General features: G+C 45.8%; 1 protein-coding gene across 4 annotated transcripts in view; it reads left to right on the top strand.

The window, feature by feature from the left end:
- Window positions 1–26,836, top strand: part of LOC311102275 (BCAS3 microtubule associated cell migration factor-like) — a 246,679-nt gene that overhangs the window by 36,850 nt on the left and 182,993 nt on the right. For 3 of the 4 annotated variants that reach the window (XM_084143565.1, XM_084143562.1, XM_084143564.1), the window contains exons 10-14: window positions 4,426–4,502; window positions 5,062–5,145; window positions 6,972–7,145; window positions 9,606–9,699; window positions 25,861–25,994. In XM_084143565.1, the coding sequence (XP_083999691.1) occupies window positions 4,426–4,502; window positions 5,062–5,145; window positions 6,972–7,145; window positions 9,606–9,699; window positions 25,861–25,994 (563 nt within the window). The remainder of the gene's footprint in view (window positions 1–4,425; window positions 4,503–5,061; window positions 5,146–6,971; window positions 7,146–9,605; window positions 9,700–25,860; window positions 25,995–26,836) is intronic. The other variant, XM_084143563.1, reaches the window with a different exon arrangement.

Below are 26,836 nucleotides of genomic sequence, written 5' to 3'. Positions count from 1 at the left end.
AAGCATACTTCCAAAGTTGTGGCAAAATGGCTTAAGGACAACAAAGTCAAGGTATTGGAGTGGCCATCACAAAGCCCTGACCTCAATCCTATAGACAATGTGTATATAGCCTCCCTACTGTTATTTTACTGCTGGTATTTATTTTTATTTTTACTTATCTATTTTTTACTTAACACTTATTTTATTTTTTAACTGCATTGTTGGTCAAGGGCTTGTAAGTAAGCATTTCACTGTAAGGTCTACACCTGTTGTATTCGGCGAATGTCACAGATGCACTGACAACTGTGGGATCTTATATAAACAGGTGTGTGCCTTTCCAAATCATGTCCAATCAATTGAATTTACCACAGGTGGACTCCAATCAAGTTGTAGAATGGAAACATGATGCTCCTGAGCTCAATTTCGAGTCTTCTAGCAAAGGGTCTGAGTACTTAGTGGTTTGCGAAAGTATTCACCCCCCTTGGAATTTTTCCTATTTTGTTGCCTTACAACCTGGAATTAAAATGGATTTATAGGGGGTTTGTTTCATTTGATTTACACAACATGCCTACCACTTTGAAGATACACAATTTTTTTTTTTGTGAAACAAACAAGAAATAAGACAAAAAAACAGAACTTGAGCGTGCATAACTATTCACCCCCCCAAAGTCAATATTTTGTAGAGCCACCTTTTGCAGCAATTTCAGCTGCAAGTCTCTTGGGGTATGTCTCTATAAGCTTGGCACATCAAGCCACTGGGATTTTTGCACATTCTTCAAGGCAAAACTGCTCCAGCAACTTCAAGTTGGATGGGTTCCGCTGGTGTACAGCAATCTTTAAGTCATACCACAGATTCTCAATTGGATTGAGGTCTGGGCTTTGACTTTGCCATTCCAAGACATTTAAATGTTTCCCCTTAAACCACTCAAGTGTTACTTAAACAGTATGCTTAGGGTCATTGTCTGCTGGAAGGTGAACCTCTGTCCCATTCTCAAATCTCTGGAAGACTGAAACAGGTTTCCCTCAAGAATTTCCCTGTATTTAACGCCATCCATCATTCCTTCAATTCTGACCAGTTTCCCAGTCCCTGCCGATGAAAAACATCCCCACAGCATGATGCTGCCACCACCATGCTTCACTGTGGGGATGGTATTCTCGGGGTGATGACAGGTGTTGGGTTTGCGCCACACATAGCGTTTTCCTTGATGCCCAAAAAGCTCAATTTTAGTCTCATCTGACCAGAGTACCTTCTTCCATATGTTTGGGGAGTCTCCCACATGTCTTTTGGTGAACACCAAACGTGTTTGCTTATTTTTTTCTTTAAGCAATGGCTTTTTTCTGGCTACTCTTCCGTAGAGCCCAGTTCTGTGGCGTGTACGGCTTAAAGTGGTCCTATGGACAGATACTCCAATCTCTGCTGTGGAGCTTTGCAGCTCCTTCAGGGTTATCTTTGGTCTCTTTGTTGCCTCTCTGATTAATGTCCTCCTTGCCTGGTCCGTGAGTTTTGGTGGGCGGCCCTCTCTTGGCAGGTTTGTTGTGGTGCCATATTCTTTCAATTTTTTAATAATGGATTTAATGGTGCTCCGTGGGATGTTCAAAGTTTCTGATATTTTTTTTATAACCCAACCCTGATCTGTACTTCTCCACATTGTCCCTGACCTGTTTGGAGAGCTCTTTGGTCTTCATGGTGCCGCTTGCTTGGTGGTGCCCCTTGCTTAGTGGTGTTGCAGACTCTGGGGCCTTTCAGAACAGGTGTGTGTATATATACATTTACATTTACGTCATTTAGCAGACGCTCTTATCCAGAGCGACTTACAAATTGGTGCATTCACCCTATAGCCAGTGGGATAACCACTTTACAATTATTATTATTATTATTTATTTTTTTTGGGGGGGGGGGGGGTAGAAGGATTACTTTATCCTATCCCAGGTATTCCTTAAAGAGGTGGGGTTTCAAATGTCTCCGGAAGGTGGTGAGTGACTCCGCTGTCCTGGCGTCGTGAGGAAGCTTGTTCCACCATTGGGGTGCCAGAGCAGCGAACAGTTTTGACTGGGCTGAGCGGGAACTATGCTTCCGCAGAGGAAGGGGAGCCAGCAGGCCAGAGGTGGATGAACGCAATGCCCTCGTTTGGGTGTAGGGACTGATCAGAGCCTGAAGGTACGGAGGTGCCGTTCCCCTCACAGCTCCATAGGCAAGCACCATGGTCTTGTAACAGATGCGAGCTTCAACTGGAAGCCAGTGGAGTGTGCGGAGGAGCGGGGTGACGTGAGAGAACTTGGGAAGGTTGAACACCAGACGGGCTGCGGCATTCTGGATGAGTTGTAGGGGTTTAATGGCACAGGCAGGGAGCCCAGCCAACAGCGAGTTGCAGTAATCCAGACGGGAGATGACAAGTGCCTGGATTAGGACCTGTGCCGCTTCCTGTGTAAGGCAGGGTCGTACTCTCCGAATGTTGTAGAGCATGAACCTACAGGATCGGGTCACCGCCTTGATGTTAGCGGAGAACGACAGGGTGTTGTCCAGGGTCACGCCAAGGCTCTTCGCACTCTGGGAGGAGGACACAACGGAGTTGTCAACCGTGATGGCGAGATCATGGAACGGGCAGTCCTTCCCCGGGAGGAAGAGCAGCTCCGTCTTGCCAAGGTTCAGCTTGAGGTGGTGATCCATCATCCATACTGATATGTCTGCCAGACATGCAGAGATGCGATTCGCCACCTGGTTATCAGAAGGGGGAAAGGAGAAGATTAGTTGTGTATCGTCAGCGTAGCAATGATAGGAGAGGCCATGTGAGGATATGACAGAGCCAAGTGACTTGGTGTATAGCGAGAATAGGAGAGGGCCTAGAACTGAGCCCTGGGGGACACCAGTGGTGAGAGCACGTGGTGCGGAGACAGCTTCTCGCCACGCCACTTGGTAGGAGCGACCGGTCAGGTAGGACGCAATCCAAGAGTGAGCCGCGCCGGAGATGCCCAGCTCGGAGAGGGTGGAGAGGAGGATCTGATGGTTCACAGTATCAAAGGCAGCAGACAGGTCTAGAAGGACAAGGGCAGAGGAGAGAGAGTTAGCTTTAGCAGTGCGGAGAGCCTCCGTGACACAGAGAAGAGCAGTCTCAGTTGAATGACCAGTCCTGAAACCTGACTGGTTTGGATCAAGAAGGTCATTCTGAGAGAGATAGCAAGAGAGTTGGCTAAAGACGGCACGCTCAATAGTTTTGGAAAGAAAAGAAAGAAGGGATACTGGTCTGTAGTTGTTGACATCAGAGGGATCGAGTGTTGGTTTTTTGAGAAGGGGTGCAACTCTCGCTATATACTGAGATCATGTGACAGATCATGTGATACTTAGATTGCACACAGGTGGACTTTATTTAACTAATTATGTGACTTCTGAAGGTAATTGGTTGCACCAGATCTTATTTAGGGGCTTCATAGCAAAGGGGGTGAATATATATGCACGCACCACTTTTCCGTTATTTATTTTTTAGAATTTGTAGAAAGAAGTTTTTTTTTTTCGTTTTTTTTAACCAATTTGGACTATTTTGTGTATGTCCATTACATGAAATCCAAATAAAAATATATTTAAAATGACCGGTTGTAATGCAAGAAAATAGGAAAAACGCCAAGGGGGATGAATACTTTTACAAGGCACTGTATGTAAATAAGCTATTTCTGTTTTTGTTTTTTATACATTTGAAAAAATTTCAAAAAACATGATTTCGCTTTGTCATTATGGGGTATTGTGTGTAGATTGATGAAGATTTCTTTTTATGTAATCCATTTTAGAATAAGGCTGTAACGTAACAGAATGTGTAAAAAGTCAAGGGGTCTGAATACTTTCCGAATGCACTGTATACTGATAGCTGATCCGCTTGTGAATTTATGGGCCGTTTGTCCTCATCTTCTGTATGTGTGTTGACGTCCATTTGTATTTATGCTGAGCTTTTGTGTGTGTGTGTGTGTGTGTGTGTTTCTTTTTACTTAGAGCCACATTATGACCTAATGGATTCTGTGGCACCCAATAAAGTGGGGACGGCTCCTGTCTAGATTGACTGGCAGACACACTGATCCCTATGGGAACTACTAAAGCACACACACACACACACAGTGATCCACTTTCCCCTCTCAAACACATTAAGGCTTTAAGAGAGACCGAGACACTCTCGAAGGAGAGGAACGCTTGACTTCTAAAGCAAATATCCACAGCAGCATTATCAGCATTCACTGTTTCTACAACTTCTAAAAGGGAACATGTTAAAGTTAGGTAATCCCAGGGCATTCCATTTGAGATACATAGTCATGATTTTTATGCCTTGATTGGTGTAGATCAAATGGTGTGACTGTGTTGTGTCAGCCTCAATTGTGTATCCAATTTGTCCTGCGGTTGTAGGGTATGGAAAAAGTATGGATTTCACCTTCAATAAATGTATGTTTCCTCCTGTGTGTTTTCAGGCTGCTTTCCCTGTCCGGGCCCCAACCTAAACCCCATAGCACTGGGAGGACGCTGGCTAGCCTACGCTGAGAATAAGGTAGGACACAGGCGCACACACACACACACTGAATATACACACTCACACACACACTGAATACACACACCCATCCATCTCGTATGTACTTATCACAACACCATATTTACAATCCTCCAGAATTATATATATTTTTTTTTCTTTAATCTCTCAGTACAACTCATTCCAAGAAGAGACCACTAGAAATGATAACATCTGAAAACCAACAGATGTATGTTTTTTATGTCCATTTAATAGGATTTTTGTATTTTCCAAAAGCAAGTCCGCTCTACGCACTCTTGTAATACGTTGAATGGATAATTGTGGCTGGTAGTTTTCTGATTACGCTCGGCCACTTAAGCAATTGACAGATGGGTCACTGACTACTTGTTACTATGACAGTGGGATAGGAGAGGAGTGTTTTTAATGTTCTGCCACTCATATTCTGTTCCTGGTTGGCCTCAGGTGCAGGAGGAGGATGATAATGTATTTCTTATCTATGTTTTGCGCTTGATCTCTCTCTCTCTGTCTCTTTCTGTGTCTCTTTCTGTGTGTCCCCCCCCCCCCCCCCCCCTCCCTCCAGTTGATCCGGTGTCACCAGTCTCGAGGCGGTGCCTGCGGGGACAATGCCCAGTCTTACACAGCTACAGTCATCAGCGCTGCTAAAGTAAGTCAAACACACACACCTCCCTCCACCTCAATGGTTGTAATAAAATCATCTACATCTGTACATTTCTGAGAAGTGATATTGGATCCACCCTGGCTTTCCCCTGTGAGTCAGACACCATTATGAGACTCTATATCATAACCCAGACACAGGCCTTGAGAGTCTATGAGCATCTTAACTCATTTCTATGGTCCCTGTGTGTGTGTGTCTGTAGGGGGTTCCATCCTGTACTGTATACTGTGCTGCAATATGTGACACAGCCCCTGTAATACTCCTCTCAGCTGGAGAGCACCGCCAGGCTACGCTAACTGTTAAGCCCTTTGATACCAAGCTGAATTTATACCCCTCCGCTCTGTTGATGTAGCGGCTAAGCTAACACGCGCTACTAGCATAGTGCAGCACTTTACTCATATGGTTCCAGTCTCCTGTCTTATCCAAGTCCGCAAAGGGGAACCCTAATTGATTTATGAAGACCCCTCGGGTCAGAGTTATTCCCATGGTCTCTCCCTCCCTCTCTCCTTAATGAGCGCTAACAGCTAGCGTGATAGAAGTCCCATTAGCCGCTAATGGCGGCATATATCAAAAAGAGCAGCGGCAGCAGCGCTAAAGTGTTAGCCTGGCTAGCGGAGAGAGGGGGAAATGAGGTTAAGGGGTCCCGATATGCAGACGGATTGTCTGCAGCCGCCGTTTAAAACTATATATTATAATCTCAATATTTTCACCCCCATCCCCCCTCCTCCGGTCTACAACGCAACACTCAGACTGAGTGCTGCTGTCCAGAGACTTTGAGGAGGTGTAGAGGGAGCACTCAGGGGGGAGTATTTGGGGAGTATTTCCTAGCCTTTTATAGGAAATAACATTTTATAACAGCGCATAATTCCAGCTGTATTATTGTTCCTCATACTAATCACTGGAATGTAAACATAAAGCAAACCTGCTCATTGTCTGACTGTGTGATGCTCTGCATCAGTGTGGAGGCTCTGGGCCTAGCCAGGGTGTCTGACTCAAAAACACCTCTGTGGCCAGGGCCAGGCCAGGCTCAAGGAAATGGATAGTGCTGCTTAAGTGGAGTCTATCTCACCGCTACACTGAGCTAATGGAGTCCGTATACTGTGTGTGTGTGTGTGTGTCAGCGCAAAGGGGCCCCGGTGAACCTAATCAGGCATTCAGGCCAGGCAGCACTGTCAATACCGCGTGGCGCCTCTCATTTGTTGGGTCTTTGCATCACACACACCCTCACTTGGCAACTCCACCTAGCCCACTAACAGACTGGTGTGTGTAAATTGCTCGGAGCCCCATCAATAATGAAACAGGGCGTTTGGCTCCTAATTGATCAACACTAATGTGTTTTCTAATCACTGCAGTGTGAGGTTTTAGTGCTAATCCAAACAGGAGCCATTGATCTGTGTAGGGCTGAGGGGGGAGACTGGGGAGGAGAGACTGGTGGCAGACACTCGGCTCCTGCTGTTTCAGCACTCCACATCATCATCATCATCAGCAGCAGCTGATAGCATTGAGCAAATAGCCGGTCTCTCTCTCTCTCTCTCTCACACACACACACACACACACACACACACACTCACTCATAGGCACACGTAGACAGTCATTCTATATTGATCAACACTCCTCTCCCAGATCCCCATAGTCAAACAGACATACTGGTGTCTTCTTTATTGGAAGTGTCTCTAGTCGGTTTATGACAATGAGCCAAATCTGATGTTTGTTTCCTGCTATTCTCCACCTCCCCCCTCTCTCTCCTCTTCTCCCCCCTCTTTATATGTGCCGCTCTCGCTCTCCCTCCCCCTTTCCCTTGTCGTTCTGGTTAGACCCTAAAGACTGGTCTCACCATGGTGGGGAAGGTGGTGACCCAGCTAGCTGGTACTCTACCCACTGGCGCCCCCGACGAGGAGGGTGCTACCCCCCACAGCACCACCCGCCGAAGCCCCCATGCCCCTGGAGTCATCACTGTCATCGACACACACAACGTCGGAGAGGGACAGGTATGTGTGATCACTAAGGCATAGACCCTGGCTCTCCAACAGTGTTAAATCCCCTTCTTAAGTAACGGTAAGAAAATATAAATGTTCTGCAACCAGAAATGGAAGAAAGAATAGTGCAAAAAATAGTTCTCACACAATGTGGAGTTAAAAGGATGTTGTCGGAGAGGTACAGGTATTACTGTGTGTCTTACCCTTGGTGTTATGGACCATGGCTCTGAAGTAATGTTGAAAAATTGTACAAAGTGAAACATACATCTTGGTTGCTTTTTGTGTATGTAGTAACATTATAGGGGTTGTTGTTGTTTGAACAATAATTCTCACCTGATAATAATGTGTCATCACTAGCTTATAAACAGGCCCAACCTACTGTATCTCAGTAGACTGCCACTGGCAGCTAGATACATCATGATAATGAGTCTCTTCCTGCTTTTGGCACAGGTCCCAGAAGACCAGGCCATAGAGATTGAATGATTTAACACAAAATAAAGAACCACATCAATTCTTCCTCTTTCAGTTACATACATCCACATCTTTTCTCAGCACAGCTGTTCTTTGTTTGCGCCAAACTGAACTCTGTCTCTAGACATTCTCTCATCAGAGTGAGAAGTGTTTTTTACTGGTGCGTTGTGGGTAACCAGAAAATATTCCCAGGTGTCCGTTTCCTTGTAAAGGATCTTTGATAGAGTGTCACATTTACTGGGCTACAGCCCTACATGTTTACACTTCTCACATTCAAGGCCCTTTTACACACACAAAGGTTCTATCAGAACAGATTCTCCATCCTCTCTTCCCTCATCCTCCCCTCTATCCATCCTCTCTTCCCTCATCCTCCCCTCTATCCATCCTCTCATCCCTCCCTCCTTTTTCCTTGTCCTTTCTGACCTCAGTAAACACACCTTTGGGTTTTGTGGTGCGGTGAGAAACCTCCCAGGTTAAACCTATTTTATCCTCTGCTAGAGCAAACACAAGAGCATACCGACCGACCCCACACACGCACCTGACAGTACCTCGGGCCTAAGGTGGGATTCATTTTGTTTGCTCACTCATATTTTTCACAGCTCGGCATTCGCCACAGCGCCAGCTTTTTTAAGCAGTGGGGAGACTTAATGACTGCACTGCTCATCATCACCAGTGACCTCACAAGATGCTTGTACTCCGTCCTCTTTCTGGCACAGTCCTCTCTTCCTAGCTCCCTTAGTGGTAGTGAAAGGGTGTCAGGTAGCTTAGTGGGTAAGAGCGTTGTGCCAGTAACCGAAAGGTCGCTGGTTCTAATCCCCGAGCCGATGTGCCCTTAAGCAAGGCACTTAACCCTAATTGCTGATGTAAGTCGCTCTGGATAAGAGCGTCTGCTAAATGACTAAAATGTAAATGTAAAAATGTGTCTGTGTAATGCTCACCATATTGTTGCTATATTCTATATGTATAAGGGGCATAAGGTTACTATAAATCCATACCATGCCTTTATTGCAGTGCAGTGGAAGAATCATTGAATTCCTAAACTATGACCACACAACACTGTATGCCAGTGCTGTGTGTGTGTGTGTGTGCGTGCGCCTGGATGTGTGTAACCCAGTCTCCTGAGGGCTCCTCCAGACCAGGCCTAAATCCCTCAGAGGCAGGTCTGCACTGTGTCACCACCCATTTTACAGTAACCCTACACTGCACATAAACACAGTTAGGAGAAAGAGAGAGAGGAGGGGGAGAGCGAGAGGAGGGAGGGAGGGAAAGAAGGGGGATTTCTGTGTGACTTCAGCATATAGCTGTGTGTTATACAGGTTTTGATAGCATTGCTTTCTTGCCACATCTCCCAACTCAAACTATTAGTTTGTTGACCCCTTCATTGGAAGTGGTGACCCCTCTTTACACACACACACACACACACACACACACAGACACAGACGACACACACACACACACACACTCCTCCTGTATAATAGGTTTACTCTCCAGAGGTAGCCCCCGACACTAATTCTCCTTTTCAAAGGGCTTCAGCAGGATTCCCTCACAGAACAACATTGTGCCTCTGATGTAATAAAAGGGGTCTGGCTTATGTCACCCCTTTTCCTTGTTCTTTTCTTTTTTCTCCTTCCCTTTCCTCTCTCCCTCTAGTCCAGTCTGAAATAAAGGGCTCAGTTGGGCTCTGAGGTTGTTTTGTGTTTGGACTGGCTCCTATTAATACGAATGAAGATGATGGGTACAGTGCTGCGGTGACAGTGTAGAAAGAGAGGGAGGGAGAGAAGAGTTCTCTTTTTGCTGCTGAATGACTTGCCATTCCATGCCTCTCTCGGGTGTTAATTGGGATGATTGCTAATTACATCCACAAGGGGGCAATGCTCTTTACCAATGGGATTTTAACATTAATTCTCCATTATTTTACTTACAGCAAGATGCAATAAGAAGTCCATGTGTTGTCCCGCTCTGTGGTGAATCTCTCTCTCTCTCTCTCTTTCTCTTTTCCAGGTCCTGGTGAGTGAGGACTCAGATGGAGAGGGAGTGGTGGCCCACTTCCCAGCTCATGACAAACCCATATCTTGCATGGCATTCAACCCCAGCGGTAAGGAGACGGCTCACTGCAACACACACAGGCATACACACCAAAAGTATTTATTTTGGATGTAAAGAACGCTAATCCAAAAAAGGGGAATTTGAAGGCAAAGTTTGGCAATCCATCCGTAGTGAAGAAAGTGAGTTGAGGGATGAGGAGGTTTTTTGGGGGGGAAGTGTGAACCCACATGAAAGGGACACAACCTCACTGTCCCCGTCTTAACCTCTTCTGTGGGACTCCAGGGTGTGGCGGAAAGGGCCTATGAAGTGGGGATGTCTGTGTTAGAACGGTAGTCAGTGGGGCCTGTGCCTGAGGGTGCATGCACTCACCTGCAGTCAACACACAATGGAAGTGGCTCGATCAAGCAGGCCCTGCAGTGACAATGGCACTTCATCCCACTGTGGGAGAGTGACAACAACTGTGCATTGATACGTGAAGTCACACACACACACACACCGGGGCACTCCCTTTGTGTTTCTGTGAACACACTCACTCACAGTCAGGCTTTGATGTCGTTCCGACACCCGGTAGACAGCCTTAGGTGTGTGAGGTGTTGAGTTACGCTGCTCTCCTCACAACAGAAGAGAGGTTATGCTGCTCTCCTCACAACAGAAGAGAGGTTATGCTGCTCTCCTCACAACAGAAGAGAGGTTAGGTTGCTCTCCTCACAACAGAAGAGAGGTTATGCTGCTCTCCTCACAACAGAAGAGAGGTTAGGTTGCTCTCCTCACAACAGAAGAGAGGTTATGCTGCTCTCCTCACAACAGAAGAGAGGTTAGGTTGCTCTCCTCACAACAGAAGAGATGGTTACGTTGCTCTCCTCACAACAGAAGAGAGGTTAGGTTGCTCTCCTCACAACAGAAGAGATGGTTACGTTGCTCTCCTCACAACAGAGAGGTGGTTATGTTGCTCTCCTTACGTTGCTCTCCTCACTACAGAAGAGGGGTTATGTTGCTCTCCTCACTACAGAAGAGGGGTTATGTTGCTCTCCTCACTACAGAAGAGGGGTTATGTTGCTCTCCTTACTACAGAGGAGGGGTTATGTTGCTCTCCTCACTACAGAGGAGGGGTTATGTTGCTCTCCTCACTACAGAAGAGGGGTTATGTTGCTCTCCTCACTACAGAAGAGGGGTTATGTTGCTCTCCTCACTACAGAGGAGGGGTTATGTTGCTCTCCTCACTACAGAGGAGGGGTTATGTTGCTCTCCTCACTACAGAAGAGGGGTTATGTTGCTCTCCTCACTACAGAGGAGGGGTTACGTTGCTCTCCTCACTACAGAGGAGGGGTTACATTGCTCTCCTCACTACAGAGGAGAGAGAAACAATACCTTTGGAAATCCATAAATATATAATTATTGTGCAATTTAAATAGTCTACATTGAGGTTTTTCTTTCATTATTTTAGGCTATCTGATATTAGTGCATAAACCTAAACTTTAGGGCTTAACTGTAAGCGCGCCAAATTGTCTACACAGCCAATTGCAAATAATGTTTTTGGGAACGTTAACATCAGTCCACAGAGGCAAAAAGGACATTGTGGAAGTTTAGTTCAATAAGACAAAAGCTGCGAAAGGACAGTTGAAAATAAAGAGAAGGGATGGCCAGAAAAGTAATGTTTGGAAAAGATTTGGTGAAGTGGTAAAAGAGGATGATAGCAGTGTCAGCTATGTTATGTGTGATGATTGTGAGGCACTATACAAATTCGACAGCCACAAGACGGGACTTCAAATAGGCCTATGGCATGTCAAGGAACTGTGTAGCCTACTGTTTAGATGGGTGAAATGGAAACTGAAATCTGGACATTGACTAACCAGAATAACCTACTGTTTTTTGGCAAAATCCAAAGTCCTCTGATAATACTAGTCCTGTGCGAATCGACATCCCTGTGTTTAGAGAGAAATGTCTGAGTTTTACAGGTGTTGCTCGCAGTTTCAGCAAGAAAACAATAACTGATTCGATCAATTGAACAAAGTGCTGCGCATAGCCTATATATGAAGGGCCTACATGTATCAACTTTCATAGTGAATGCTTTTGTTTATACGATTTGTGCGAATGAATTGAACATCACCAAATGCATCATAAAATAATATTGTGGCTATTTAATGCAACCCCTTGCTGTTAATAGATCGCAAAGCAGCATACAACTGAGCTACACGTTTGGAACAAGTTCACTTTCTCATCCATAGCCTACAAACGCATATCAAGTGCAAGTTAGTTGTTTAGCTTACATCTGAAGGCTGGGTGGCATTTAGGACATCTTCTACTGCGGATCGCTAAAATATCTTAATGATTATGTTCACACTAACTCAATTAAAATATTATGGCGAAACCATACCAAAGATGGTTTGGTATGGTTTAGAAACTTGGGAACCAAGCTCGAGTTATCAGTGTAGCCTGTTGTCGCCTGGTATTGTTGAAATATCTTCACAACAAGGGGGAAAAACTCCAGGCTTCCGTCATAACTACAGGGGGCAGTTTGGAAAAAACTTATCGCGACGAATCGTCCTCTGGGATAATGGACATTCTGGGGTAATAAATACATAACCAATGTTCTCTAGTAATACTAGTCCCGTGCGAATAGGGCTATAGCCTTAATAATAACTAATGCAGAATGATGCATTTCTTGCAGAAAAATTATACACCAATGTAGGCTAAATTTGGACTTGGGAATAGGTGGAGAAATATGATTGATTTATTTCTGCCTCTTGAGAGAATGCAATGCTCATTTAGATACGATCTGTAGAGGTGCTGTCTTCATCATAAAATATGATAGTATTTCAACCACGTGAAATATTCATCGAAGTCGAACTGAAATCTTATCAGAAACATGTTGGGTCGTTTTCACAGCTTTCTTTTTGCTTACAACTGTTATATGGACGTTTTGCACAGTAAATCTTTCCCCTTTCTTTTTGTTGCTTTATTGTATTTTCTCCCCAGTCCCTAAACTTCTGCTCCGCGAAAGATAAGAGAGAACTTTACCGTCGTCAACTAGATATCAACATTTATTCTATCGATCGATTACATTATTCTGTTGAGCAAGGGTTTATTTAGTCTTATAGGGCAACATATAATGACAAAAGAGAAGCTACATGTATATAATTATAGCCAAGTTGACTAACAAATAGCCTACCAAAATGTCGGAAATTATAAGCCGAAACATACCCAAATCAGGCAAAACAAAGTCCTGCACCCCTGTCAAAAATAGTTCTGCAGTCTTTGACTCTAGCATATAACGCATGTTCTATATTTGCGGGTTAGGGTTGAGTGCAGGCCTCATATTTTCACTTTATCACATATGGGTTATTAGCAATTGCTGGCGGGTGCGGGTGAACAAACCGCTGAGTCGCGCACCACTAGTTGCTACAACGTAGCTGCACACAGGTCGAGAGAAAAATCTGAGGTGACACATGCATCTAGCTGATCTAGGGTGTAATCATTATTCCAACAGTTGCAAACGAGTTTCTATTGGACAAATTCAGGTATGTTTATCTGCGTTTCGTTCCGTTTGCTTCCGTTTTTCGGCAGAATGAATACACCCCTGATCACGTGTAAACACAGTTAACTTTCATAGCAGCCACGTTGTATTCCTTCTTGCATCTATGCGCTTCAATTTCAATTTTAGTCATTTACATGAGCAATTAGGGTTAAGTGCCTTGCTCAAGGGCACATCAACAGATTTTTCACTTAGTCGGCACAACGCTCTTACCCACTAGGCTACCTGCCGCACAACACATCTGCTATATGTGACCAGGCGAGAGAACCTTCTTTTTTTTTTACGCTACACACAGCTTATATTGTTGTCACCATATTAGCTAAAGTAATGACATAGTCAACATAAAAGGAGAGTGAATAGAACTAATGCATTAGTATACCCGCTACAATCTTGCAGTACACGTTAGTGTAAGCAGTTTAGCACTTACACCAGTGGGCCCCAGTGGCAATAAATTAGTAAAACCAAAAGCTTACCTTGACTTGGAAGAGTTCAAGTGTTGTGTTGGATATTCATAGCCAGCTAGCTAATATACCATCCCTCTGTTTGAGCAGGCTGTTTGAGGAGGCTAAACTAGCTAGCTGCATTTGCTAGCTAAGTGAGTGAAACTGAAAGTGAAAAAAAATGACTCGCTTTCTTGCTTTTCCTTTATTTTGGAAGAAATTAAATTGTTCAAAACTGTTCAACTATTGTCTTTCTCTCTTTTAAGTCAACTACTCACCACATTTTATGCACTGCAGTGCTAGCTAGCTGTAGCTTATGCTTTCAATACTATATTCATTCTCTGATCCTTTGATTGGGTGGACAACATGTCAGTTCATGCTACAAGAGCTCTGATAGGTTGGAGGACTTCCTCCGGAAGTTGTCATATAATTACTGTGTAAGTCTATGGAAGGGGGTGAGAACCATGATCCTCCTAGGTAATGTAATGAAGTTAATGTACCCAGAGGAGGACGGAAGCTAGCTGTGCAGCTCAATGTTAGGAAGGTGTTCTTAATGTTTTGCACACTCAGTGTATATAAAACAGGAAAATCACATTTTTTACAGCACTGGGCCTTTAAAGGGATACTTCAGGATTTGGGCAATTAAGCCCTTTATCTACTTCCCCAGAGCCGGATGAACTCGTGGATACCATTTTTATGCCTCTGCGTGCAGTTTGAAGGAAGTTGCTAACTAGCGTTAGCGCAATTACTAAATGGAAGTATTTTAACTGCTAGTATGCTAGCAGATACCATAGACTTCCAGTCATTGCACTAATGCTAGTTAGCATTTGCTCACTAACCTACCTCTAACTAATTTCATACTGGATACGGAGACATAAAAGTGTTAACCATGAATTCATTTGACATTGCCAAAATCCCAAAGTATCCCTTTAAGGAGAGAGAGACAGAGAGTGTGTGTGTGTGTGTGTGTGTGTGTTCAGTTTTACCCAGTGCCGTGGATGCTTCCTGTCCTCACTCTACACCAAATGATTTTGCACTGGCATCTTCCCCCCTTTATGGATTGTTCCCCCCGGAAATAAAGGCACTACACAGTGCCGTGTGTGTGTGTGTGTGTGTGTGGAGGAGCAGCTAATAAAGTAGCTGCTGAGTGATGGTGCTTACTGTGACCTCCAGTCTCTGGTAGGAATCCTTCACATACCGCTGGCCTCTGCTTCTGACCAGACTAGAATGCACCTCCCAGGAAAAAGGCTCACATTTACAACACACACACTTTTTTTGTAACACACATTCACCACCTTTATACATTTAGTTAATGTATACCTTTATACACATACACACCCTCAATCATTTGCTTACAAACACATAGACTAACCATTGCACCCATTGACAATGTGTGTGACAATAAATCCCCAACACACACACTTGTACAGATGATGTATTACGTCTTCACATGCACTCGAGTCACAGATACACTCACGCTCACACAAAGCGCGCCATCACTCTGACACGGCACACACAGTAATCACCCACACATACATAGCGTGCTCTCCAAGCAGGTAAGTACCACATTTAATCTAGAAGGATTGTTACTTGGAGGTTTAGCAGAGCTGCTGTTGGGCAATTACAGAACAACTCTTCCCCCTCATCAAGTCCTCTCTCCCTGGCCAGTATGACTTGTCCAATCTGTAGGGGGCGCCCTTGGTTCACCATGACTACCCAGAGTTGACTCAGTCGACCTTTGGCCTATTTGTGTGTTTGTGTGTGTGCCTGTGTGTTTGTGTGTATTTGTGCGTGTGGCTGCGTGTTTGTGTGTGTGGAGCCGAATTGACCAGGAGCAGGGGTGCCACCGCTCTGGCCAACAGCACAGCAACCGGCCGGCAACCGTGATCACTTTTTGTCATACTGTCAAGTGTAACACACTGAATATACACAGTGGCTGCGTCCCAATTGTCCACTTCAAACACCCCCCCCCCCCCCCCCCCCCCCTCCATCACCACATGTGTGCGTTGCCACCTCATTTATGCCTTCCCAAATCTGAAAGACCCTAAGTGTTTTGAAATATGACGTTGTCGGGGCAACCCGAAAAGTAAAAGTAACTGCAAGAGCCATGTTTCTTTCTCTTTTTTTCCCTTAATGAGGTCAGGGTGAGTGTGTGTGTGTGTGTGTGTGTGTGTGTGTGTGTGTGTGTGTGTATGCGCGGAGTAGCTGCATAGTCCTCCCCACTTCCATGCTGTAATTTTGGAGCCTTTCATCATTAAGCCTCATGATCAAAACAACTACCACATTGGTCTCTAAAGCCGACTGCTTTAGAGTATCAGACAGCGAGGGGAGCCTCTTGGTCTTGATTGGCCTGCAATCCCGGGTGACTCGCAGTCTCAGCTTGCCCTGAATTAACTGCACAGAGAGCGAGCGAAAGGAAGAGAGTAGATAATAAAGACAAATCTCTCTACCCTAGGGCCTTCAGTACCATGGCTCCTTCTAACAGTGGTCAAGTCAACCCCAAAAACCACCAGAGCCAGTATGAAACAATGCTATGACTCGACAGCTCAGTGACTGGTCCTGGAAAGCCCAACAAGTCCTACCCAAGAAGCATGACGCAACAAACCCCATAGAACTGCTTGTGTATGTTGGAGTGACTACAGAGACAGCAGAGTGGTTATAGGGTGACTGGTCTGGCACCCTGTCCTGGCTGTGTGGCGTTCAGAGGTTCTATTCCTAGTGGGGTAATTAGAGGATAGGATGCTTCTCTGTTGAAGGCAGTTGTGAAGCTACACACACACACACACACCCTTTAACAGCTGTAAGCGGTTTTATTCACCTCCCTCCTCTCCTTCACCCTTTCACTACAGCCTGTCTCTCCTTCACCTCTTACCCCTCGCACTTCACATCATCTTGACTTGATTATTAGCTGAGAAGCCCAAGGTCAAAGTGACATTAATGTTTTAATGGTAGGGCCTGTGAAACTGTGTGTGTGGAGGGTGGTTTGATTAAAGTGTGATGGCGTCAGTAAGGCTGTGTGCAGTGTATGATTGGGTGGTTGGACAGGAGAGACTCTCTCTCTCTTTCTTGCTGTCTGTAATTATTCTCAATCACACCACTGATAAGAATCTTGGAATCTGTTCCTCCATGGAAGATTAGTTCAGCGCTGCTCGCTCATTTACAGGAACTCAACCTCACAACCGCTCTTAAAGAGACACACACACACACACAACGACACACACTGAACCTAAACATAATGTTACTGTTCTACAAACCTTATTCGCTCGCCTAACTAACCTCACACCTCTTAAATATCTACAAAGCCTTGGTAAACGAGGCTAGAACTCATGTCCAGCCACACCGCCATAGCCCAGTAAAGCACAGCCCATGTTTACTAACACTGCATCATGATGAATAGCCTGGTGAGTTGAGGATAGAAACATGGAAAGTGCCATGCAGCTGTGTGTCATGAAGAAGAGTCACTGTGGTGTCATAACTCCTTACAACTCATTGATGTGTGAGAGAGAGTCGGGCCTTCACCCCAACACCCATCTAACCCACACCACACAGGCTGAACACGAGGGAAACACCCCAAAGGAGACAGCCTCCACACCCCCAGCCCACTCATTTAGCCTGCAACGAGCTGTGTCTTCACACACACGCTAGCAATTAGCAATCCCCTCGTGGATGTATCTTCGTGTTATGTGAATTGGTGCTTTCACTTTATTTTCAGTTGCCTTTTTGACCACTCTCATTTAGCAAGATCCGCAGCTGTGTGCGGGTGCATGCTTGTGTGTGCCATCCATATCTGTATTTGTGCTTTTTAGCACCATGTCACACAGTTCTCAGAATCCCTTGTGATTCTGTAGGGCTGTCCGTCCACCATGGACCAATCACAGAGGATTAAACCCCCATGGGGTCAGCCAGTCGCTGGTGCCCTTTCCTGCTTTCCTGCCCCCCCCGCACACACACCTGCCCACGACACGCCCAAGGAATCATGGCTTTAGTAAAGCGCCACTGTCCTTCTGGCTGCATGAGCTCCATGTCATAATGGAATTAGGTAAAGCTGATGATTTTTCCCGCAGCGAGCTCTTTTATAATCTTTATAATTCTCTTCCTTTCGCTCTCTCTCTATCAATCTTGCTTTCTGTTTCTCTCTCTCCGTCACGCTCACTCACTTTCTCTTTACTTTTCCCTCTGCCTCTCTCATTTACATCCCTCAATCTCAGTTTTGAGCTGTTAAAATCTCCCAGGGTAATGATTTTGTATATTCTAGAGATCTGTTGTGGAATTCCCACTGTGACTGTCTACCGTCTGTCCAACTGCAGCCAGCCTGCTAGCAAACTATTGTGCTTTCAGCTTTTGGCTCATGAAAAAAATAATGTCGCACACTCCTTCCTGGGTCAGTTTTGTTTAGAAGAGGTCGTCTACAGTACTGTAATGAAAGGCTACGGAAATTGGATACATAGCTGTAACAATTAATTGTCCTCTGCTCTCGCGTACAGAGTGCATGTAGTATGTGTGTACGGTGTGCTGTGTGTGTGTGTGTGTGTGTGTGTGGTATGTGTACAGTGTAGTCTTAAGTGCCTGATGAATTTGCAGAGCTATCAGACCTATGCTAGGCCTCCCCTTATGGCCGGTTGGACGTCGGCCTTGCTGACGCTCTCCTACTGTTTGTCCAAGACGCTGTAAAGCCACCGCTGCCTGCCTGTGGATGTTTTTATGGTGTTTCCATACTAGGTGGTAAAAAGCAGCGGCACCATCTTGGGAAGTCAGGACCTCAGACCTGGGCTGTAAAACCACAAGGAGATCAGAGGAAAGGGGGAGAGAGAGAGGAGGAAGAGAGAAATAGAGATAGGGAGAGGAGAGAGGGCTGGCTAGGCCAGAGACCGACCGACCGTGCTCAAGGTCTCAGTGGAAACTTCAGACCACGCCCCCACTCCAAATCCCCAAACCCCCCATCCCACACAGTCCAGACACCTCGGGCTCTGCTGTTGAGTCATCCACATCCCACACACACGGCAACACGCAACGCTGTGTGTAAGTTTTTATAGTGTGGGGCGGGTTCTGATCTGTTCCTCTAAATTGGGGCTTTATGTTTCACAGAATTGAAGTCCACTTTGTAGACATACTGTATTTGGTACTGTGTTCACAAGATCCATTAAACACACAAACAAATTGTTCAAAGAGCCTCTCCTTGTACCTCCCCTCCAAACCCCCTTCCGTCACCGGCAGGCACCACAGAGCAGCGTGAAATCTTATCTGCGGCGGCGAATGTTTGAGGGGATTCATTAGTTAACAGAAACACTCTGAGAAATAAAAGACAACATTTAAATGGGGGTTAGAGATTACAACCCACTGTCTGTTTTCAGAGAAACGGATTAAAGCTTTTCATCAGTCCTCTCTCTCCCTCCCTCACTCCACAGTCCCTCTCTCTCTTTATCTGCAGATTGTGCTCGGAGTCTGACCAATTTGTTTGGGGGCTTTTAAACATGACAACAAAAGGCTGCTGTTATAGCCTGGCCTCTAAGCTGCTGGGAGAATGTGTTTTATCTGTCTGCCTGTTATGACCGAAACCCAGACAGAGGCAGGAATAAAATAACAAAGTGTGTCCCAAATGACACCCTATTCCCTTTATAGTGCACTACTTTTGACCAGGGCCCATAGGGTTATTAATGTACCATGAAGTGAGGTTTAGTCATGATTGATTTAGGAATGTTTTGTGTTTGCGGTAGAAAGAAGGAGCTAACTTCTTCATTTGGGCCAGGGAAGGGAAGTACAAAGATGTAAATGTTCCATATGCTGACGATGGATTTAGAATGTTTGAATTTGCAGTACATTCAGCACATTGACTAACAGAAGGCGCTAACTTCTCTTCATTTGTGGAGGAAAGTGTGAATATATAAGCGTTCCCCATAATAGTGCCGATGGATTTAGTTTGAGTTCTCTTAGTTGAACAGGGTGGACATAAAGTACTGTATAAGGATTCAGCTCAAATGGCACCCTATTCCCTATATAGTGCACTACTTTTGACCAGGGCCCATTGGGACGTAGACTAACTCCAACATCTCACTTCTGCCCCCGCCACGCTTCATGAACTTGACTGCGGGCAGCACACTCCTCCCTCTGTAAGTGAGTCGGCATGACTTGAAAGGGGCAGGTTTCACCTTGTAAAGAACAGAAAGAAAGAGTCAACCATCTTAATATTAAGCTAATTGCTGCCTGTTGGCGATGGTTAGTCAGCCATTTTCAATCTATTAATATCTGAGAGCGAGGGAGAGCTGCTCAGCTCACTGGTGGTCTGGCTGTGAAGCAGATAGAAAAACACTCCTCAGTTTCACTCCACTGTAGATCAAATGAACCATAATAACTTGTTTCCTCCATCTCTCTCTCCCTCCATCTCTCCCTCCCTCCTTCGCCCCTCAGTTGGATTGTGGATGTGGTTTATGGAGTTAAGAGTGTTGGAGAAACCAGTCCAAGCCAGAGCGGCCGCAGCAGTGTAGCACTGTGCCATGCTCTATTCTGCTCTGGTCTGCTCTATTCTGCTCTGGTCTGCTCTACTCTGGTCTTGTCTGCTCTACTCTGGTCTGGTCTGCTCTACTCTGGTCTGGTCTGCTCTACTCTGGTCTGCTCTACTCTGCTCTGGTCTGCTCTACTCTGGTCTGGTCTGCTCTACTCTGGTCTGGTCTGCTCTACTCTGGTCTGGTCTGCTCTATTCTGCTCTGGTCTGCTCTACTCTGGTCTGGTCTGCTCTACTCTGGTCTGGTCTGCTCTACTCTGGTCTGGTCTGCTCTACTCTGGTCTGCTCTACTCTGCTCTGGTCTGCTCTACTCTGGTCTGGTCTGCTCTACTCTGGTCTGGTCTGCTCTACTCTGGTCTGGTCTGCTCTACTCTGCTCTGGGGCTCTATGGCACAGTGCTACACTCTATGGGTGCATCTCAAATGGCACCCTATTACCTATATAGTGTACCTTTATTTAACCAGGAAAAGACCCTTAAGGTTAGAAACCTCTTTTGCCAGGGGACCTTGCAAGAGGTTGGCAGGAAGTAGTCAGCGGGTACATACAATACGAGCACAATACAATAGCTACATTAAAAACAATCACAATGGTCAACAACATTATCTTCTATCAGAGCTTTAAACTCAGCAAGCGATACCCTCTCCTCCCCTTTTAAAGTAATTTCCCAAAATTATATTTTTCCCATTTCATTCCCAGGGCTCTGGTCAAAAGTATTGCACTACGTTGGGAATAAGGTGCAATTTGGGACACAGCCCATGTCCCTTTCTGGTACCCAACAGAAATAAAGCTACTTACCTGACCACATAATACTGTGAGGAATCGGCAGTGGTGGTGGTGAGAGCCAAGGCTAAGCCAGGGTATGTTCCTCCTCCCTCCACCTTGCCCGTCGGCTTGATGGAATCTGCACTGGTCTTCCCAGTGGCCAGTGGTCAGGGAGGGCATTGACAGCGTTTCAGAGGGTAGTGTGTACATCACTGGGGCCAAGCTTCCTGACATCCAGGACCTCTATACCAGGCGGTGTCAGAGGAAGGCCCTAAAAATTGTCAGACTGCAGCCACCCTAGTCATAGACTGTTCTCTCTGCTACCGCACGGCAAGCGGCACCGGAGTGCCAAGTCTAGGTCCAAAAGGCTTCTTAACAGGCTTCGCTGTTGGCTGGCCTCCCTGCCTGTGCCATTAAACCCCTACAACTCATCCAGAATGCCGCAGCCCGTCTGGTGTTCAACCTTCCCAAGTTCTCTCACGTCACCCCCCTCCTCCGCACACTCCACTGGCTTCCAGTTGAAGCTCGCATCCGCTACAAGACCATGGTGCTTGCCTATGGAGCAGTGAGGGGAACGGCACCTCTGTACCTTCGGGCTCTGATCAGTCCCTACACCCAAACGAGGGCATTGCGTTCATCCACCTCTGGCCTGCTGGCTCCCCTTCCTCTGCGGAAGCATAGTTCCCGCTCAGCCCAGTCAAAACTGTTCGCTGCTCTGGCACCCCAATGGTGGAACAAGCTCCCTCACGACGCCAGGACAGCGGAGTCACTCACCACCTTCCGGAGGCATTTGAAACCCCACCTCTTTAAGGAATACCTGGGATAGGATAAAGTAATCCTTCTACCCCCCCCCCCCCCCCCCAAAAAAAAATTGTAAAGTGGTTATCCCACTGGCTATAGGGTGAACGCACCAATTGGTGAGTCGCTCTGGATAAGAGCGTCTGCTAAATGACGTAAATGTGCCCTTGAGCAAGGCACTTAACCCTAATTGCTCCTGTAAGTCGCTCTGGATAAGAGCGTCTGCTAAATGACTAAAATGTAAATGTTAACAGCTTCTACCCCCAAGCCATAAGACTCCTGAACAGCTAATCAAATGGCTACCCGGACTATTTGCACCCCCTCCCCCCCCCCTCCCCCTCTTTTACGCTGCTGCTAATCTCTGTTTATTATCTATGCATAGTCACTTTAACTCTACCTACATGTACATATTACCTCAATTACCTCGACTAACCTGTGCCCCCGCACATTCACTCTGTACCGGTACCCCCTGTATATAGCCTCGCTAATGTTATTTTACTGCTGCTCTTTAATTATTTTTATTTTTTACTTATCTATTTTTTACCTAACACTTATTTTTCTTAAAACTGCATTGTTGGTTAAGGGCTTGTAAGTAAGCATTTCATTGTTTCACTTTTGTATTCGGCGCATGTGACAAATAACATTTTAATTTGATTTGGAGACACTTTCAGCCAATCCCTCAATCCCTTTTTTCCTTCATCCCACTATCCCTTCATCCCTCAATCCAGCTTTAGTGTGATTCATAGCCCATTCGCAATGCTAGGCCCTGTGCCACTCACTACAACATGAACAGCAACAGGCTCAGTGAAAGAGTTCATTAAAAAAAGGGCCCACTTGACTTTATGATGGAATTGAACAGGTTAAGCTTCAGAAGATTTCACTTTTTGCCTGTAAAACATTAACAACTTATTGACCGCATGGTGACCCATTGGGTGAGTGTTAGCCTCCCACCCCCCTCCACCCCCTATCCTGGTTATCTTGATGTGAGGGAGAGAGGGAAGGAGAGAGAGAGAGAGGTAGAGACAGCGAGAGAAAGAAATGTAGGGAGGAATGTAGGCAGGCTAGCCTCAGGACCCAGTGAGCTCTGGCCGGTCTGGTCTGAGTGTGCAGCTTTGATGTCAGTCTGTCATGCCGGGGCCCACTTTAGTTTTTACTGCGCCCCTGTGTGTTTTCCACCACTATCATAAACACCTCGAAAAGCCCAGCATGGACGCAGCCGAACGAGACCGCCATACACATGGACACACGGGCACACAGTACACACATATACAGTACACTGACAAACCCGCACACAGTCATTAACTGACACACCACACACATACTGTATACACACTTAGTCACACACAAATACAGGACACAGAGAAACGCGCACATACACACACTGCCTGGCAGTCTCTCATCACCAGCCCCACCGCCAGCCCTGAAGACAAAGACTCCGTATGATGCATGTTGTGCTCATTTGCTCAGAAGTGTATGCGTCTCCTACACCAGAGCTGACCGGACCCGATTCCCCAGTGTCCTCTTAACTTTTTCTAACTCCACATGGTTAGAATTTGACATTTCCCCGTTTTCAAAGGTTCTGGAGCCAAGTGTTGTTAATTAGAGAGGGGACTAGTTTTGTTGCGGCCCTTTGTGCTGCCAAGTGGGAGACCTCATCACTGGCTGCCCTCCCTCCCTCCGTCTCCCTCCTCTCTCCTCATCTGCTTTTGTCCAGAAAGAAAAGTCCCAGCCACTTTGGAAATGAAACATCCATGCACTATTAATGGGATTGAGCAGATGTTTTCTGTTTATACGTTTTGAGACGTGACAAAGGCTGCAGCAAAACATGACAAGGAGAAGTTTTGGGGCACAGGCCTTCTTTCCAACGAAGAGAGAGGGAGAGCGAAAGGGAGAGATGATATTTATGTAAATTATTTTATCACCGGCTTGCTCATTCACTCGCAGTCTGGCAGCGGCCCTTCACGCAGACTCACGTCTCACATGTGGCAAATTAGAGGTTCTCTCGCCGACCAGTCGGTTTGGGTGTTTGTGTGTGTGCCAGGAAAGCCAGCCCGTTTTCATACAAATCGTTGTAAATAACACTGATGCCTCAGAGAATGAAGAGGTTGAGGTGTTATAAATAGGACGTGTCAAACAGAGCTCCAACAGCGTCAGGTTTCCAGCTGCAGCGGGCGGCTCTCACACCGCCGACCAGGAACGCTGCTTTTTAATTTGGGCTTCCCGCGGCCTAACCGTCTGACGCCTCTCGGCGAGGGCCTGGATTTCAACAAGGCCACAAAAGCCCCAACCCTGGGCGCTTCCACTCCGGCCGGGTGCCTTTTTGGAGTACAGAGTGTACCATCAGCAAGAAGTCATGTCCTGGCCAGCCTCGCCAAGCCTCATCTGTCAAAGCCCGTGGCGAGCCAGGGAGGGAAGGAGGGAGGGAGACGTGCTGGGCGGCTTGGGCCATGGAGGGAGAAGAAGAAAGAAAGGAGGGAGAAGAGGGTGGCTGGGAGAGGGAGAGAGGAAGCTCCCAGATAAACAGAGCGCAGCGCCTTAACTCCTAATCACCCTGCGCTTCCGTTTCCAGACTCTATAATTAGAAGGGCCCTTCTTTTCCATGTATTCCCAGTTGACGCAAATGGTTCTTGTGGCTTGGCACCTCATTTGGGGCGTGGGTTTAGTTTATGGCCAGGGCCCTGAGCTTCCAGCTTTGGTTTGGTCTTCACTTCTGATACAGCATGAATAGCTAAACCGCCGTCTAATGCCTGGCCTGCTCTGTTTCTCTTCTCTTCTTTAAAAAAAAATGTCCTTCCAATATCCCCCTCTTTGACTCCTTCTTTTCGGCTCCCTCCATCACACTTACTCTACGTCCCTTCTTCTCCTCGCCTCTTTACCTCACCCTATTACATGGCTACTGTTGGATAAAGGTGGAAACTGGGTGCATCCTAAATGGAACCCTATTTCCTGGGCCCTAGTCAGTTGGGCACTATAAAGGAAATAGGATGCCATTTGGGAAGCAATCTGTGAGGTCTAAAAGCAGTGTGTGTGAGCTCATCTAGCCTACATACCTTTTTCTTCTTCATCCCTCTTGCATGTGTCGCTGGATTATTTTAATCTCGTGCCATTCCATCCTCCTCTTTTACATTTGACATGCCACCCAATAAAGATTGCCCGCTAATTACAAACTTATTGCAACCACCACAGAAAAGATCCAGCGAAGGAAAATCACTAATTATTCTCCTGTCAAATTATGGCTGTGAGGCTTCGGGTTCGGAGGCTTCGAAGTAAAAAATTTGGCACCATTTCTCGGATCACACACTTTTCAGTTTGAGCTAAAGGGCTAACGTTTTGAGTTATTGCACTTTTTATGTTTTTGGTAGAAATATAAAGATTCTGTCCTGGGCTGCCTGTGATCTGGGTTTAGATCTGGTTTGTTCTGGTGTGGTTTGTTGAGTGTGTTGTTTACAGTAAAGGCCTATACTTTCTGCAGTTTAACAAACTTCAAATAAAACTGCTAGAAATGAATGGGCCTGTCATCGGAGGTTACATACGAGCTGGGCTGTGGTCGTGTGTTATGACGGACATACACACACACACACACACACTCCTCCCAGTCCCTAGAAAGAATACATAGTTATAAGGCTATGGTTGCGACTGGAGAACAAATTATGATGTGGGGGATAAGGAAGCGTTTTACGACAGTGACAAACGATAGCTGGTCTGTTTTAATAGGGTGGTTTGTTTGTGTACCGGCATGGTGGGGCTGATAGGTCCAACTTTGAAGGGGTTGTCGGGTTCTGCACGGTTCAAAGGTTTTATTAACAGCTAAATACGTCTGCCCAGTTTTTGACTGAAATTTCTCTATTGCTCTACAGTGAATGAAATAGTCGTTTTTTGGTACTGGTTTGTATGCACACTAATGTGCACTAATAAATATCAAATACTGACATTTGTAATTTCTACAGTACATTTAATCTCTTTATTGGCCAGTACACTACTGGTCTGGATAATATTCTGAAATATTTCATACGGGGTTTAGAGTTTATATTTATTACTGTTGGAAATAAAACAGTTTTGCGCAATATACTAAATCCTCCTGAATAACTCTTGGATATGAAGAATAGGGCTCTACCAATGGTTATGTATTACAGTGTGTGTGTGTGTGTGTTAATGTCCATGTTGTCTCTCTGTCTCCAGGTATGCTGCTGGTGACTGCAGACACCCTGGGCCATGACTTCCATGTGTTCCAGGTCCTTACACACCCCTGGGCCTCCAACCAGTCTGCTGTCCACCACCTCTACACACTGCACCGCGGCGAGACTGAGGCCAAGGTAATACACACACCTACAGTGGCTTGCGAAAGTATTCACCCCCTTGGCATTTTTCCTATTTTGTTGCCTTACAACCTGGAATTAAAATTGATTTTTTGGGGGTTTGTATCATTTGATTTACACAACATGCCTACCACTTTGAAGATGCAAAATATTTTTTATTGTGATACAAACAAGAAATAAGACCAATCAGCAAGGGCATTGAAGATGAAACGTGGCTGGGTCTTTCAGCATGACAATGATCCCAAACACACCGCCCGGGCAACGAAGGAGTGGCTTCGTAAGAAGCATTTCAAGGTCCTGGAGTGGCCTAGCCAGTCTCCAGATCTCAACCCCATAGAAAATCTTTGGAGGGAGTTGAAAGTCCGTGTTGCCCAGCAACAGCCCCAAAACATCACTGCTCTAGAGGAGATCTGCATGGAGGAATGGGCCAAAATACCAGCAACAGTGTGTGAAAACCTTGTGAAGACTTACAGAAAACGTTTGAGCTGTGTCATTGCCAACAAAGGGTAAATAACAAAGTGTTGAGAAACTTTTGTTATTGACCAAATACTTATTTTCCACCATAATTTGCAAATAAATTCATTAAAAATCCTACAATGTGATTTTCTGGATTTTTTTCTTCTCATTTTGTCTGTCATAGTTGACGTGTACCAATGATGAAAATTACAGGCCTCTCATCTTTTTAAGTGGGAGAACTTGCACAATTGGTGGCTGACTAAATACTTTTTTCCCCCACTGTATGTCTCTATAAACTTTGCCCATTCTTCAAGGCAAAACTGCTCCAGCTCCTTCAAGTTGGATGGGTTCCGCTGGTGTACAGCAATCTTTAAGTCATACCA

Source organism: Coregonus lavaretus, assembly GCF_964263955.1.
Source record: "Coregonus lavaretus genome assembly, chromosome: 26".
Classification (NCBI taxonomy): Eukaryota; Metazoa; Chordata; class Actinopteri; order Salmoniformes; family Salmonidae; genus Coregonus; species Coregonus lavaretus.
The sequence above is the reverse complement of the archived record's forward strand: the minus strand, read 5'-3'. Positions and strand labels throughout refer to the sequence as shown.